At 38.7% G+C, this 14,589-nt stretch overlaps 1 protein-coding gene across 3 annotated transcripts in view; it reads right to left on the bottom strand.

Annotated features, from left to right (window-relative positions):
- The window catches only part of CORIN (corin, serine peptidase), a 263,919-nt gene that overhangs the window by 91,839 nt on the left and 157,491 nt on the right, over positions 1-14,589 (bottom strand). For all 3 annotated transcript variants that reach the window (XM_035293752.3, XM_008993384.5, XM_008993382.5), the window contains exon 6: positions 9,354-9,467. In XM_035293752.3, the coding sequence (XP_035149643.1) occupies positions 9,354-9,467 (114 nt within the window). The remainder of the gene's footprint in view (positions 1-9,353; positions 9,468-14,589) is intronic.

The following is a 14,589-nucleotide window of genomic DNA, read 5'->3' as shown; positions in this document are numbered from 1 at the left end:
TGATGAGTTGTGATCTCTGGGAGGAGGAGAGGCATTCTGGTTTTGGGTGTTTTCATCCTTTTTACACTGGTTTCTTCCCATCTTTGTGGATTTATCTACCTGTGGTCTTTGTAGTTGTTAACTTTCAAGTGGGTTCTCTGAATGGACATCCTTTTTGTTGATGATGAAGTTATTTCTTCCTGTTTTTTCATTTTCTTTCTAACAGATCCCCTGCTTGCCTGGAGATCACCTGCAGCAGCTGCAGAACAGTAAGGGCGGCTGCTAGTTTCTTCTTCTGTTATCTTCATCCCAGAAAGATACCTGGCAGATGTCAGCCTGAGCTCCCTTTTATGAGATGACTCTTTGGATATATGGGGGTCAGGGAGCTGCTTGAAGAGATAGTCTGTCCCTCATAGGAGCTCAAGTGCTGAGTTATGAGCTCCATTGTTCTGTTCAGAGCTGCTGGGCAGGTACATTTAAGTCTTTTGCAGTGGAACTCATAACCACCTTTTTTCCCAGGTGCTCTGTCCTGGGGAGGTGGGGCTTTATTTATAAGTTCCTGATGTGCTGCTGCCTTTTTTTAGAGCTGCCCTGCCCAGCAAGGAGGTAGCCTAGTCACAGTCTGCCAGCAGAGGCATTGCTAAGCTGGGTTGGCAATGTTAATTACCCTCCAATGGTATTTACTTGAGACCTTTGTCATTTAATCTGTACCAAATAAATGCAAAGGCTGCAGGCTTATTGAGGCTGCTGCTGACTCTGTTGGGGGACCCTGGGCCAGACACAGGCTTGAGTGAGTTTTTCATCTGTCACTAGGTCAGGGTCTATGGGTCAGACCCAGCAGGACAATACTTGAAAAATATTTGCAAATTATATATATGATAAAGAAATTTGGATATTCACAGTCTCTATAGAACTCATGTTCAATAATAAGATGAAAAACAATTCAATTACAAATGGTCAAAAGACCTGAATAGAAAGTCTTCATGAAAGACATAATAATACGAGAAAAGATGCTCAGCATTATTAGTCATTAAGCAAAGGCAGCAGTGGGAGCAAGAGGGTGGGGCAAAAGAAAATTTAAAAAATAAGCTAAGGCAAATTAAAACTACAAGATGATATAACTATACATGCCTTAACATGGCTACAGTGGAAAAGATGGATAATAGTAAGTACTGGTAAGGATTTTGAGAAAACGAATCTCATGGTGAGACTATAAATTAATAATGCCATCTTGGCAGCTTCTTATGAAGGTAACTGTAACCTTACCATACAATTAATTTGTGAATTTAACTCTTAGGAATCTACCCAAAAGGAATTAAACATATGTCCACACAAAGATTAATATATAGATGTTCACAGCAGCATTATTCATAAGCCAAAAACTGAAAACAATCCAAATACCAACTGGAATGGACAAACAAAATGTAATATACTCATGTGGTGAAATACTAGTCAGTGATTAAAAGGATGAAACTACCAATATATGTGACAGTGTGGATAAACCTCAAAAAGTTATGCTATGTGAAATAAATCAGACACAAAAACTACCTATTATATGATTCATTTATGGAATTCCTAGAAAAAACAAATTTATAGAAACAGAGATCTGGGAAGTAGTTACAGTAGCTGAGGGATTCAAATTGGTGATTGACTACAAATGTGTGGGACAGAAAATCTGGAGAGAGATGCAAACATTCTAGAACTGTATTGTGAGGATGGTCACATAACTCTGTAAGTTTACCAAAAATCAATAGATGAAATTTATAGGACGTAAGTTATACCTCAATAAAGCTGAAAAATGTTTAAAATCGATATATGTAAAGAAACTTGCATTTCACAGAAACCAGATTTCTTAAATATATTTTTATTTTCCTTATTTAAAGTAAATTAACTGCAAAACAGTGTGCTTAAGATTGTAGAAGGAATATGAAAAGTGGGCAAATTTCAGTAGGGTGGATGTAATGAAAAGGTTAGCATATTTCAAGCAGAAGAAATAGCAAGAACAAAGGAAAGAGGCAAGAAATTAGGGCACATTTGAAGATCAGTCTTCTTGGCCGATGAAGGCCAGAAATCAAGTAGTCAATGGTTCAGTCTCCTGAATTCTGGGTGATTGTTTCTCCTCGAGCAGCAGCCTGTATCTCATACAATCAGTGGCAGCCACCACTTTACTGTAAACATCACACACTAGATGTCGATTCACTATTCAAAGCCTTTGGCATTGATCAGTTAAACCATCAGCCATGCCAAAATGTGACACTTTTATATACATGAATCATAAATTTCTGTTTCAAAAAAGCACCCTTCTAAAAAAATACTTCTTAAAATTGCTAGAATTACATCATTTTAGGAATGGAATGGGCCTTAGAAATCACCTGTTGAGTGTCTTCACTAGGAAGGCATGTATGTGCACAGGCACATGCATATATACACATATGTCCACACTTATACCCATACAGAACTTTTAATTACTCTGTATTTTTTGCTTCCCCCAGCCTGAATAATTTTCAAATAAGGACAGCTACCATAAGGGAAAATATAAGAACCAAGAAGTCCACACACTGGGGTCTGTTGTTGGGGGGTTAGGGGAGGGAAGCCAGAGGGTGGGGATAACATGGGGAGAAATGCCAGATATAGGTGATGCGGGACAGAGACAGCAAACCACCTTGCCATGTAAGTACCTATGCAACAGCCCTGCACGATCTGCACGTGTGCCCCAGAACGTAAAGTACAATAAAATAAAAATAAAAAAAGAAGTCCTAGCTATCACTTTGACAATGGTATTTTCTCCCATTCAGCAGAGGGTGCTATTTCCCCACCCTGTACGCCACAAGTGACAGCTGAGTGGAAAGGTTATGACATTGGTTCTCCTGCCCACAGGGAAGTTATGGGGAATTTGTGCATCAAGATGTATACCCTACCTTGTGAAATTCTAAAAGATCTTTTTGATATTTTTGTCTTCATCTAAATTACTCTCATGGGAAGTTTTGAGTCAACATGCTAGAATCAGCAATAGCCAGGGACATAAGGCTTCTCAATTTGACAATCACTGCAAAGTACATGCATGCATTCACCCAGAGGACGGGGGATGCTGTTTCAGCATATTTTAAACCCTACAAATTAATTTATTAGTAAGCAGTACACTCACTTTTTTGGAGGGTAGGACTAGTAGGGAATCAAACACTCCTTTCAGAATCTGATGAACCAAGAACACACCACAAATTTCCAAAAGTTTATTTGTCTTCTGTGAGGCCCATTCTAGGACCCCTGGTAATTCATACTAAAACACTGCCTTGGAGATATTTTAAAAATGAATGTTCTCATTTATTAAATTATTTTATAAATGGAGATAATTCAGGCATTTTAAAAAAATCCTCATTGTTCCCCCAGGTGCGGATTCAACTTTCTACTATTATAATTTGCTTGGTTAGAAGCCATCAGAAGTGACACACAAAATGAGCTGCATTTGGAAAACAATTTGTTACCTCCTGAAGGTCTGTGTGATGAGTAAACACACAAAACCTTAACTGGAGGCACTGCACAGCCAGAAATACATAGCAAATAGCAAAGATCACAGTGTCTCCTTTCACTGAAATAAACGTTTATTTGACCTGGAAAGGGATGTTGTCAGCGCAATTTGGGGCCAGCAAATCAAAATTTGCAAAAGCTGCTTGCTGTGATTTTCTTGCTCAATAACAAGCATAATTTTGCATGACCTAAGGTAGATGTTTTTCTAGATACATCTTTTTTTTTTTCTTAAGGGAGGCTTGATACAAAATGTTTCTTCTGAAATTCTTGCATGTTAATATTGATTTCAGTTTGGTATTTCATACACACACTAATAATTCTTGTCTCTCAAAATTAGCATTCAATTAAAGCAGAAAACTAACACACAGAAAGCTTTTTTCTCCAGGGCGTCTTTCAACTGTACGGTCTCTATGACTCTATGAACATGAAAGTGTTGCCTCAACTCAAGATGCAAGTATAGATGCTCAGTTTCCACCCACAGAACATTAAAGACAGAAAGGACCAAAGGTTATTTCATCCAACCCTCTCCTTCTGAGATGACCAGAGGAGTTATATGGTCTGTCCACTGTTGCTCAGCTAATTAAGAGCAGAACAATGAGAAGAACCAGGATTTTGACTCTCTGAGTTCTTTCTCCTATTGACTTCTAGCTCTAGAAAAGTGTTTCTCAACTGCAGTATCACTGATCTTTCGGACGGGGTAATTATTTGTCATTGGGGGCTGCCCTGGGCAGCGTAGTTTGTTTAGCAGCATCTCTAGCCTCTAACTACTAGATGCCAGTAGTACCTTCCTCCACCCCCACAGTTGTGACAATAAAAAAAGTCTCCAAGCATTGCAAAATGTCACCTAGAGAATTGAAAACCATGTCGCACAGTATACAAACATCACCTGAGTGCGAGGCCCAGCTTTAACCCCATCTTTTCCAGCAGCTCTCTATGCAATCCAGCTTCTAGTAATCCTACTCTTTTTACTAAAAGGACTCGCTGCCACTACCTTGTTTTTATCATTTACATACATTTTTTTTTTACTTTGTGATATTGCTTTTGTTATATTGTTTTAAAATACTGTATTTAGGCCGGGCACAGTGGCCCACACCTATAATCCCAGCACTTTGTGAGGCCAAGACAGGCAGATCACTTTTAGCTCAGGAGTTCAAGATAAGCCTGGTCAACATGGCAAAACCCTGTTTCTACAAAAAAATACAAAAATTAGGCCTGCCATGGTGGCTCACACCTGTAGTCCCAGTTACTCAGTAGGCTGAGGCTGTAGAATGGCTTCAGCTCAGGTAGTGGAGGCTGCAGTGAGTCAAGATCGCACCTCTGCACTCCAGCCTGGGCGACAGAGCCAGATTCCATCTCAAAGTAAAAAACCATATTTAATGGTTTCTGTTTATATGTTAGTTCCCGGATTAGACTTAAAGCCTCGTAAAGAAAGAAACCATGTCTTAACAGTATCTTTCTATTTACTAGTTATCTAGAACATGATTCACACAGAGTAGGAATTCAAGAATATTCCGTAGTTTGATTGATTCAGTATAATCAGACTGCCACTGTACAAAGAGTAAAATTTGCAAACATACAATACTACTTCCATTAGCGTAGAGTGAGTTTTTTTTATTTTTATAATTTTGATGAAAATATTTCCAGCATTTACTTGCAGCCACATCTTAGTAGAAAGATTATTGTGGATACAGTCATTTCTGATTACTCAAACATCATTTGGAATATCAATTGTGTTCTTTAGGCTGCCTCCATTCTCAAATAGCGCTGCTTTTAAACTGTTGTGCATATTTTAGTGTTTCTGTCTCCCTTGCATGTATCAGCTAACATTTATCAGCTGTCCCCACGACTTCCAGTGATCATTCTCTGCGCCTAGTAATGAGGTGCTTGGTAGAGGAGGAACAGCAAGATGACAACAGTGACAACAATGGTCACGAACACTAATCCTAGCGTTCTTTGAGACTTACTGCATGCCAGACATCGGTCTACATGCTTTATATTCAGTGAATCATTATTGTGAACAATTTGAGGGATAGTCACTATTTGTTGTTTCCATTGTACTACCGAAGAAACTGAGGCACAGAGAGGTTGAGTCACTTGCCTAAGTTATCAGAGGCAGGAAATGGTAAGATCAAAACCTAAGGAGACTGACTCAAGAACTTTTAGTGGTCATTACCACACTGTGTTACACTCGGTGTATAATTAGATAATCGCCAGCCTCAAAAATAAGTCAACCAATTTTACCCAAAATTCAGAACAAATCATTTCCAAAAGTATTTGATGGTGGTTTTATGTGTCATAAAATGTGTGAACTTTGTGGCAGCTATTTCACTGTGACAACGTTTTCCTTAAGTTTCTAATTTAATTTTTTAAATTAAGATTTATTCATTTGCTAAGCACTGGCTATGTCCCAGGTACTGTTCTAGGAGCTGGTTATAGATTCAAAAGATTATAGACCCTCAACAACAAAAAGACACCAGTCACCTTCTAGCCTGGTGCTTCCAAGTCTGGCTGTCCCTTAGAATTACCTGGGAGCTTTACAAAACCACTGCTGCCTGGTCCCCACCGCACACCACCTGAATCCAAATCTCTGCAGGTGGGGCTCCCTGGGGAGGCCAGCATGCAGCCAGGCTTGATGATAATGAAAGCCAGGGTTACTGAAGCGGTCTGCCTAAAGTCACAGAGGTAGACATTTCTAAAGTTTTCCTGATTTTTGAAAATTTTTATACTACACCATAAAATTGTTTCAGGTGTTTAGAAATCTTTTCATCCAACAAATAAGAAGAGATTGACAAATAAGACAAAACCAGTTAGGGGAGAAAGTCAGTAAGTAATCACAGTTACCTGGAGTGCTCTGAAAGCCATAATACAGCAAAAACAGTCAAAATATTTTCCTGCAATATGAACCATCAGAGTATAATCTCACTAAATCTGAACTTTTTTATGGACAAGGACAAATCAAGGGCAGCCCAGCTGAGAGAAAACAGCATTAGATTTGGTACCACTTAAGACTGGGTTCAAATTTAGTAAATCATGGGAAAATTTATTCATTACCATAAGCCCTGTCTCTGCACCTGTATAAAGAGCAGGTATATAATACTTCCTGTGCTGATCATTAAATAAAAGCATGCAGGTAAATGCTTCTAGCACAATTGATTAGGTGACTCACAAATAGTAAGTCGCTTCTCTCCCTTCCTTTAAATCTGATTGAAAAGGAAATTAACAACTCAACAAACTACCCAGGTCACCTAATATGACCCATGTTTTATAAAAGCAGGCAAGTGCTTAGCTAGAGATCATTTTTGCATCTAATCCACAGAAGCACAATCTCCTCTGGCAGTTCTCCTTCTTGCCTTCCTGCCAGAACCTTAGGAACTACATATTTTCTTCTGCTCCTCACTGAGAATGCACAGCAAAACTTCCTTCTCCTGAGTATCTATGGACTGCATTTACACCCTGATTCACATCCAAGCCCTAATTCAGACTTCTTCTATTCCTTCACCACAGGGTGGTGACATCAAGAGTGTGGCACCCTCCATAAACACTCATGCCGAAATGCCACAAGCACTGAACGTTAAAGCTCAAAAGCAGACGTCCTTGTCAGGTCAAAAACAATTGCATATGAAGCCTTCAATGTCTGTGCCTTCATACAGAAGTTTTCTGAAGGGATATATTTCTTTTCTTTTTTTTTTTTTTTGAGACGGAGTTTTGCTCTTGTTACCCAGGCTGGAGTGCAATGGCTCAATCTCGGCTCACCGCAACCTCCGCCTCCTGGGTTCAGGCAATTCTCCTGCCTCAGCCTCCTGAGTAGCTGGGATTACAGGCACGCGCCACCATGCCCAGCTAATTTTTTGTATTTTTAGTGGAGACGGGGTTTCACCATGTTGACCAGGATGGTCCCGATCTCTTGACCTCGTGATCCACCTGCCTTGGCCTCCCAAAGTGCTGGGATTACAGGCGTGAGCCACCACGCCCAGCCCTGAAGGGATATATTTCTTCTGTGGACCAACCAGATCATTTTTGTGGTATATTCATGGGAAAAGCCCATATCTATTTTCCTTAATAAATGCTTCAGCTCCTCAGAACTTGCAGAATAGTAACACCTTTTTGGTTAAGTTGTTGACTAGGAAAATTAACCCCTTCAAATTTAACTTTAGCAAATGCAGCAGAAAGCACTTAGAGGGTTCAGAGTTCAATGCGCAGTACACTTGAGGAATGTATAATAAAACCATGGTTGAAAACTAAAGAAGTTACAAGCACATGCAGAATTTGAACAATGCTATAACATGGGCCACAATGAGAGAAAACCTAGAGATTCTACCACAATTCCCATAAATTGGATATAATTACATTGAATTATTTAAAGTTCCCTATTTTGGCTGCTTTGCACAGTATCTTCTGCCAAGCTCACAGTAACACTTCCCAGTGTAAATACACAGCCTATAAAATGTGTTTTTATGTAAAATTGTGTGCCATAGGCTGTTTTGAAAAGGAAATTCCAAGTTGTAAAACACAAATGTGTTTACAAACTAAAAAGAATGTTTCCTGAAATACATGTGGCATAACTAAAGTTCCACAGGATGGTAGATATTAGGCAGAATTAAAAAAAATGCGTGAACAGATAAAGGTGAAGATTCACATGAGAAAATAATCCTGAGGAAATCCAAAGTCAAGCAAATGTCTTTTTTTAAAACTCCAGGATTTCTCAGAACCTCTAATATACAAATGTGTATTCTAACGCTCTAAGAAGTAGATCTGATAGTATTTCCCAAAGTTAGTTTTTTTCAAGCATTATTCCAGACTCAGGTACTATATGGAACACCAGTTTGGGAAACACTGACCTGAAATGTTACCATGATAAACTGCCATTCAGTAGTTCTGCCATTCAGCAGGACAAAGGAGCATCCTAGTTCATCGGATGAAAGATGAGTTGGTCCAGTTGGCAAACAGACCAGAGGAATCTTTCGATTCTGATCAGTATTCTCAAGCACTTGCAACATCACCCCTTATGGGAATAAGGGGTGAAACACAGCTCTTGCCATACCCATAAAAAACCATTAAAACACTTGCATATAGTGTTCTAATTACATATAGTTCTGTTAGGTTACGCAATGTAATTATTTTCTTTTTTCTTTTTAACATACTAGGGGTCAAAAAATAGTACACTGGCTTTGTTTATTATAAAGTACTTCTTCAGGATGGCTTTCTTATTCTTTCCAGTTTGTAAGTGCAAAACAACTTGAAACCTGAATCTATATTGGACAAAGCCCTGGCCAATTCAGTCAAAATGACTAATCAAGTCAATGGGGAAGAAATTGAGGGCACATAAGGCTGAATCAACTGATTAGTGGATTTTAAACAATTAGTGCCATTGACTAGCTCCAGGTTTGGAGGAAGAAAAAAAAAAAAAAAAAAACAAGAGGCTTTATATTTACTGTGTCATGAATGTTAAGAATCATTAGAGTGAAAATGTTGCTATAAAAATGTCTGTTTCAAAAAACATTGACTTTTACACTCATAAACAAAAAGGAAAATTCTCACCCAATCAAAATAAACCAAAGCCTTCCAATTTTAAGCTGCTTTGTGCAAAAACGCTGCAATCCCTGTTCTGTTCCAATGCAGCATTAAGCTGTTGAGTTCCTAATAAACCAAGCCTTTGAAAGGTGTGCAAACATGCTGCTGTCACTCTGGGGGAAGATAAACACGTTTGCTCACTTTAGAAAGGCAAACCAAAAGCAGTCTACGCAAACGCCGATGATTGTCGGGATTTGACAATGTAATAGTTTTGGTTTCTAGGCCCCTGAATTGAATTCCTGTCCACTCAGACAAACCCCGAACAGCTTGTCACATACTGCAATGAGCCTCGTCACTCCAGTCGTCACAGTCATTGTAGCCATTACATTGCAGTTTCCTGGGGATGCAGATTCCACTGGCACACAGAAAGCTCTCACCCCCTCCACAGAGCACTAAAAAAAAAGGACAGGAATAATGTCAGAATAAGATTAGTTTTTTTTCTTTTAAGATTATAAGAGATAAATAAATAGAAAATCTTCTTTTGCTATTCAGCAGATTTGTTTCCAAATTCCCTCAGTTTTATTGTCACCAATTTTCCTTTGGCATCCTAGAACATTAATTGGTAAATTACCTGGAAATAACGCAAAGAGTGCTTGCTTGTCTGAGGAAAGCAGGAGCTAATTCACCAGTGGGCTTTCAGAGTGAGGCACCAATGTTCAGAGAGCAAGAGGGTCACGTCATCAATTGCACAATTTATGTGGGGAGAATACCAAATGGAAGTATTTTTCTAAATAATTAAAATTCGTGTCAAAGAAAGTGCTATGTATTGAACCAACATGTTAAAAGTCTACCTTTCTAAAAAGCTATTCTATGTACCACAGAAAAAGTTCCAGTAAAAACAGAGTCAGTAAATGGATGTGTGCTTGAACACAGGCATAGAGACCTGGTGCCCTGTATTTGAAACATATTTACTTGCCTTAATGAAAATGCCAGTTAAAATGTCAGAGTCTATTTTGGCATAAGAAATGGGAAACAGCATTCTTTAACAATATTTTCATTTCTTTTTCTTAACAGTTATCTTTTTATATTTTTGCTTTTAATATTTTGGTGTTCTTTTACTTCTAAAATGCAATCAATATTCAACTGCTTCAAAATTACAGTAGACAATAAATTTAAGACAAAAAGAAAATGTTAAAGGAAGACCATTAATAAAAGGATAAATCAGCTCAACAAAGCGGATGTTAATATAAAAAATGTTTAATAATGTGCACCAAATGCCTCTTAAATGTGCATAATCTTTGACTCAGCAGTCATTTCTCGGCCTTCATAAAAAGGAAATCATTATGAATACGTATTTTATGCTTAATGATATTCATAACATCATTGTTTAAAATGAGGAAACTGAAATAACCACTATGCAATATTAAGGGATTCATTAAATAAATTCTGATACCACCACAATAAGGAACAATATTACAGCCATTGAAAAAATATATGGTAGAAAATGCTTAATGTCCTAGGACAAAGTTCAAGCTACTTTGGATGAGAAAACACCAGCTGGTCCTAGAAGACAAAATACAATTTGGCATGGGGAAAGGTATATTAACTTTAGTATTAGGATTAAAGTCACTTTTTTTTAACTGTATTGTAGTCTATATTTTACAAATGTCCTTATAATTATGATGTTTTATTCTTAGGTGGGAAAAAATAACTTTTTTTTTTTTTTGAGACAGAGTTTCACTCTTGTTACCCAGGCTGGAGTGCAATGGCGCAATCTCGGCTTACCGCAACCTCTGCCTCCTGGGTTCAAGCAATTCTCCTGCATCAGCCTCCTGAGTAGCTGGGATTACAGGCACGCACCACCATGCCCAGCTAATTTTTTGTATCTTTAGTAGAGACGGGGTTTCATGATGTTAACCAGAATGGTCTCGATCTCCTGACCTCATGATCCACCCACCTCCGCCTCCCGAAGTGCTGGGATTACAAAAAAATAACTTTTTTATGAGCTTCTGTTTCAGATAAAAGAAGTTAAGTAGAACTTTAAAAAATCTCCTTCTGTCTTTCTCTCTCACCTTCCACCAAAGCTTGTATGTGTTTGTGGTGTGTGTGTGTGTGTGTGTGTGTGTGTGTGTGTGTGTTGGCTGTGTGGTCAGTTGCCTGGTCACTGCCACCATTCCCTGCACTACATAGTTCTTGATACATCTTGATAAGATGAACCTTGTTGACTAGTTAAAGAGAATCCAGAAATATGGAACACTTTAATTCAGCAATAGAAATAGAGAAAAGAACACAATGAAAAGCTCCAGGCAATGAAGCCCATGTCTGTTATACTTCCCATCATGTTCCTGGGACCCAGCAGAGTGGTTGGCGCTCAGAAGGTTCTCGAATAATGTATTTCCCACCCATGTTCCTGGGACCCAGCCAGTGGCTAGCACTCAGGAGGTTCTTGATTCAATGAGAAAAAAGTTATCTAAATCTCTAATAGAACAATATAGTGCCATAAAGCAGAAAAAAACAAAATTAATGAATTCTTTCCCAATGTTATTAAGGAAATCAGCATTTCAACTCATTGAACATTAAGTATTAGTTGCTTTGATCTCTTATGATGCTATGTCATGTAACATCTTTACAGTATCAACAACAAAAGCCCAATTTTCCATTATATTCCATAATTTCAGTATCAGCACAAATTACATCTATCGATTTCAACTGTCAAAATATCCAACATGTTTAGTGCGGTGTCAGAAGATTCTGCACAGGAGTGCACTCCTATAGCTACAACTACAGGCTCCTAAAGGATACACAGGAAACCAGATCTAAAATGAAAAACCAAAATACTAAGACTTTACCCATCCAGTCTGTACAATATCCTCTCCCTGGGGTAAAAGAGAAAGTTTTAAAGGAGTGTTTATCCTATCGTGAGATTGTTTCTGTACTATACTAGAGAGAGCAAAAATTCCATATGTCTGCATTTAAGCAGCTGCAATGCCTCACAAGAATTATTGCATTCCCCACCTATGGCTCCAGTGATTCCTCAGGAAATGGAACTGAAAGCTCAACATTCAATAGCTCCTAACCTCTAGATTTTATCTTTAAGACTCTATATATTTGAATCCAGTAAAGCCATTTCTTGCATATGGTCATCTCAAATCTGGATCAAATTTAAAACACAGCACAGCGAGCATTGTTTTGATTATTGATATCCCCTGTCTTGGCTGATTCGGCAGAACCTGACTTCTTTTGTGTGGTTTCTCATCTGGAAGTGTGGCTGTCCTTGGTTTTAGGATGTCATAAATTGTTACTTTATTCTTATTCTTCCTTTGAAAGTTCACAGTTACGGGCTGTCCTTGGTTTTAGGATATCATAAATTGTTACTTTACTCTTGTTCTTTCTTTGAAAGCTCATAGTTACCATAGTTAATATTACTTTAGAAAACTATAATAACCTTTGTGTAATCTTTCTGTTTGATTTATTCTTAACTTGGATTCAGAATTTCCACTTTACTTGTATAAAACTGTTCAGTTAATAAAGTACTACAAACATATTTTATTTGGTAGTTTACAAATGAAGGAAATTAAGTGTCATAAGATCAACATTGAAATGGGTCAAAGCCACATAATTAGGAAAAGATGAAGAACACCCCAAACCCCAAGGTCTAGGATCCATGCCCAATCCTCCATGCCATACCCACTTCCCTATTCCAGGCACACGTGCAATAGTGTAAGTCGGCTGATACTCAGCCAGTTTAAGGGTACTAGGTTTGAGTAAAACTTCAACATTTTTCTCTCTAAACACAAAACAAATGTCTGTCTTTCAGAGAAGTGAATCCAGATGAGATGACATTCCATGTAGTTCTAGACATCTATTAAATGTAGGGCAGGCACTATACTAATACTCCTAATAGTGCCAATGCCCAAAACCATCAGAATTGCAGTCTTCTTAAAAACAACTGTTTTATTATAGCTTACATAATTTATATTCACAGATTTCTGTTCGCTGATTGTCTCTCTCTCCCTTCCAGAATTTAATTTCCCTAAAGAAAGGCATTTTATCAGTTTTTCTTACTGCTGGGCCCCGAGTCTGGTATAGAACTGATACATTATAGGTGCAAATTAGATATCTGTTGGATGAATAAATGAAGACTGAGAAGATGGGGTGTCTATGGAGCATGACTGAATGGTCATTTCTACTTCTTGGCTCTCAATGGCAATGAATATCTTACAACTTTATTATTTTCATTGCTAGGAGAATAAACTACTGATGTAGGATAAAAATCCCTCTGTGTTACAGAGGGATGCTCACTCAAGCCTGAAGACACATCTGGCTTCTGAGTGGCATTTGCTCTCAGTAGGACAACAAATGGCCCTCCTATAGAAAATAATCTTCCCCACTGGCCTGCAGTGATGTGTCTAACATTCCATCCCTGACACCCACATTACCTATACTTGGAGTTAAAATGGTAGGTTTCAGAAGAACTCAAGGTTACCGAGGCAAGGGACTTTGGGGCCACAACATGGATTAAAGGGGTGTATTCAGTTTCCTACTCCATTTCAACTAAAGAGCTCTACTGTTGGCTGCTTTATACATTGGAGTCCATGGAAATTATTCTTTGAAAAAGGGCTTTTGCTGTCAGAAACAAGTTTGAAAACTCCTTCACCCTTAAGATTTTGTGTTCAGTTGAATACTTAGTTGAATATAATTATAGACTATTTAGCTTTATGTTATCATTAGCTTTTCATTATACTTAGACTTGAGAAAATGAAATACAGAATGAGTGACTTTTACGGGTAGAGAGGGATGCAGAAAAGGCATAGAACATGAAGACTCAGTAAGAAGTGACACCTGGACCCACAAATGAGCTCACAAATAGCCCTGCTTGAAGGTGGACAGTGTGTAGATTCAACGCTGTTACACCAGGGTACAAGAAAAGCCAGATTATCTCGTTTTCCTAAATAAAATGAATTCATACTTCCCCACTCAAAAAGGTGATGAGAACTATCCTTCAGACATATTTTGCAGGGTCTCTCTCTCTTTAGGATGCTACAAGGATCCAAGGATCTTACATGGTACCTGGAAGAACAAATGAAGGACCCCTAGCTTTCACTCCTCAGAGAACTGCCAGGGGCTCATGGCTCTAAGTCCTCAAGCGTGTGCTAGACAGAACGTGCCATTGTGTCTGTGCCAAGCCAGGGTACAGGGCCATGGTCCCCAGGGTCCAGCTTTCCTGGCTGCTCCACACAGCCATTCCTTTTGGAGGTCCAGCCTCTTCTACAAGCATGTGAGCACTGGTCTCTGCTGTAATCCCAGCACTTTGGGAGGCCAAGGCGGGTGGATCACGAAGTCAAGAGATCGAGACCATCCTGGTCAACAATTGCGAAACCCCGTCTCTACTAAAAATACAAAAAATTAGCTGGGCACGGTGGCGCGTGCCTGTAGTTCCAGCTACTCAGGAGGCTGAGGCAGGAGAATTGCCTGAACCCAGGAGCCGGAGGTTGCGGTGAGCTGAGATCGCACCATTGCACTCCAGCCTGGGTAACAAGAGCAAAACTCTGTCTCAAAAATAAATAAATAAAT

Source organism: Callithrix jacchus, chromosome 3 (genome assembly GCF_049354715.1).
Source record: "Callithrix jacchus isolate 240 chromosome 3, calJac240_pri, whole genome shotgun sequence".
Taxonomy (NCBI): domain Eukaryota; kingdom Metazoa; phylum Chordata; class Mammalia; order Primates; family Cebidae; genus Callithrix; species Callithrix jacchus.
Note: the sequence above shows the minus strand (reverse complement) of the source record. Positions and strands in the feature narration are given on the sequence as shown.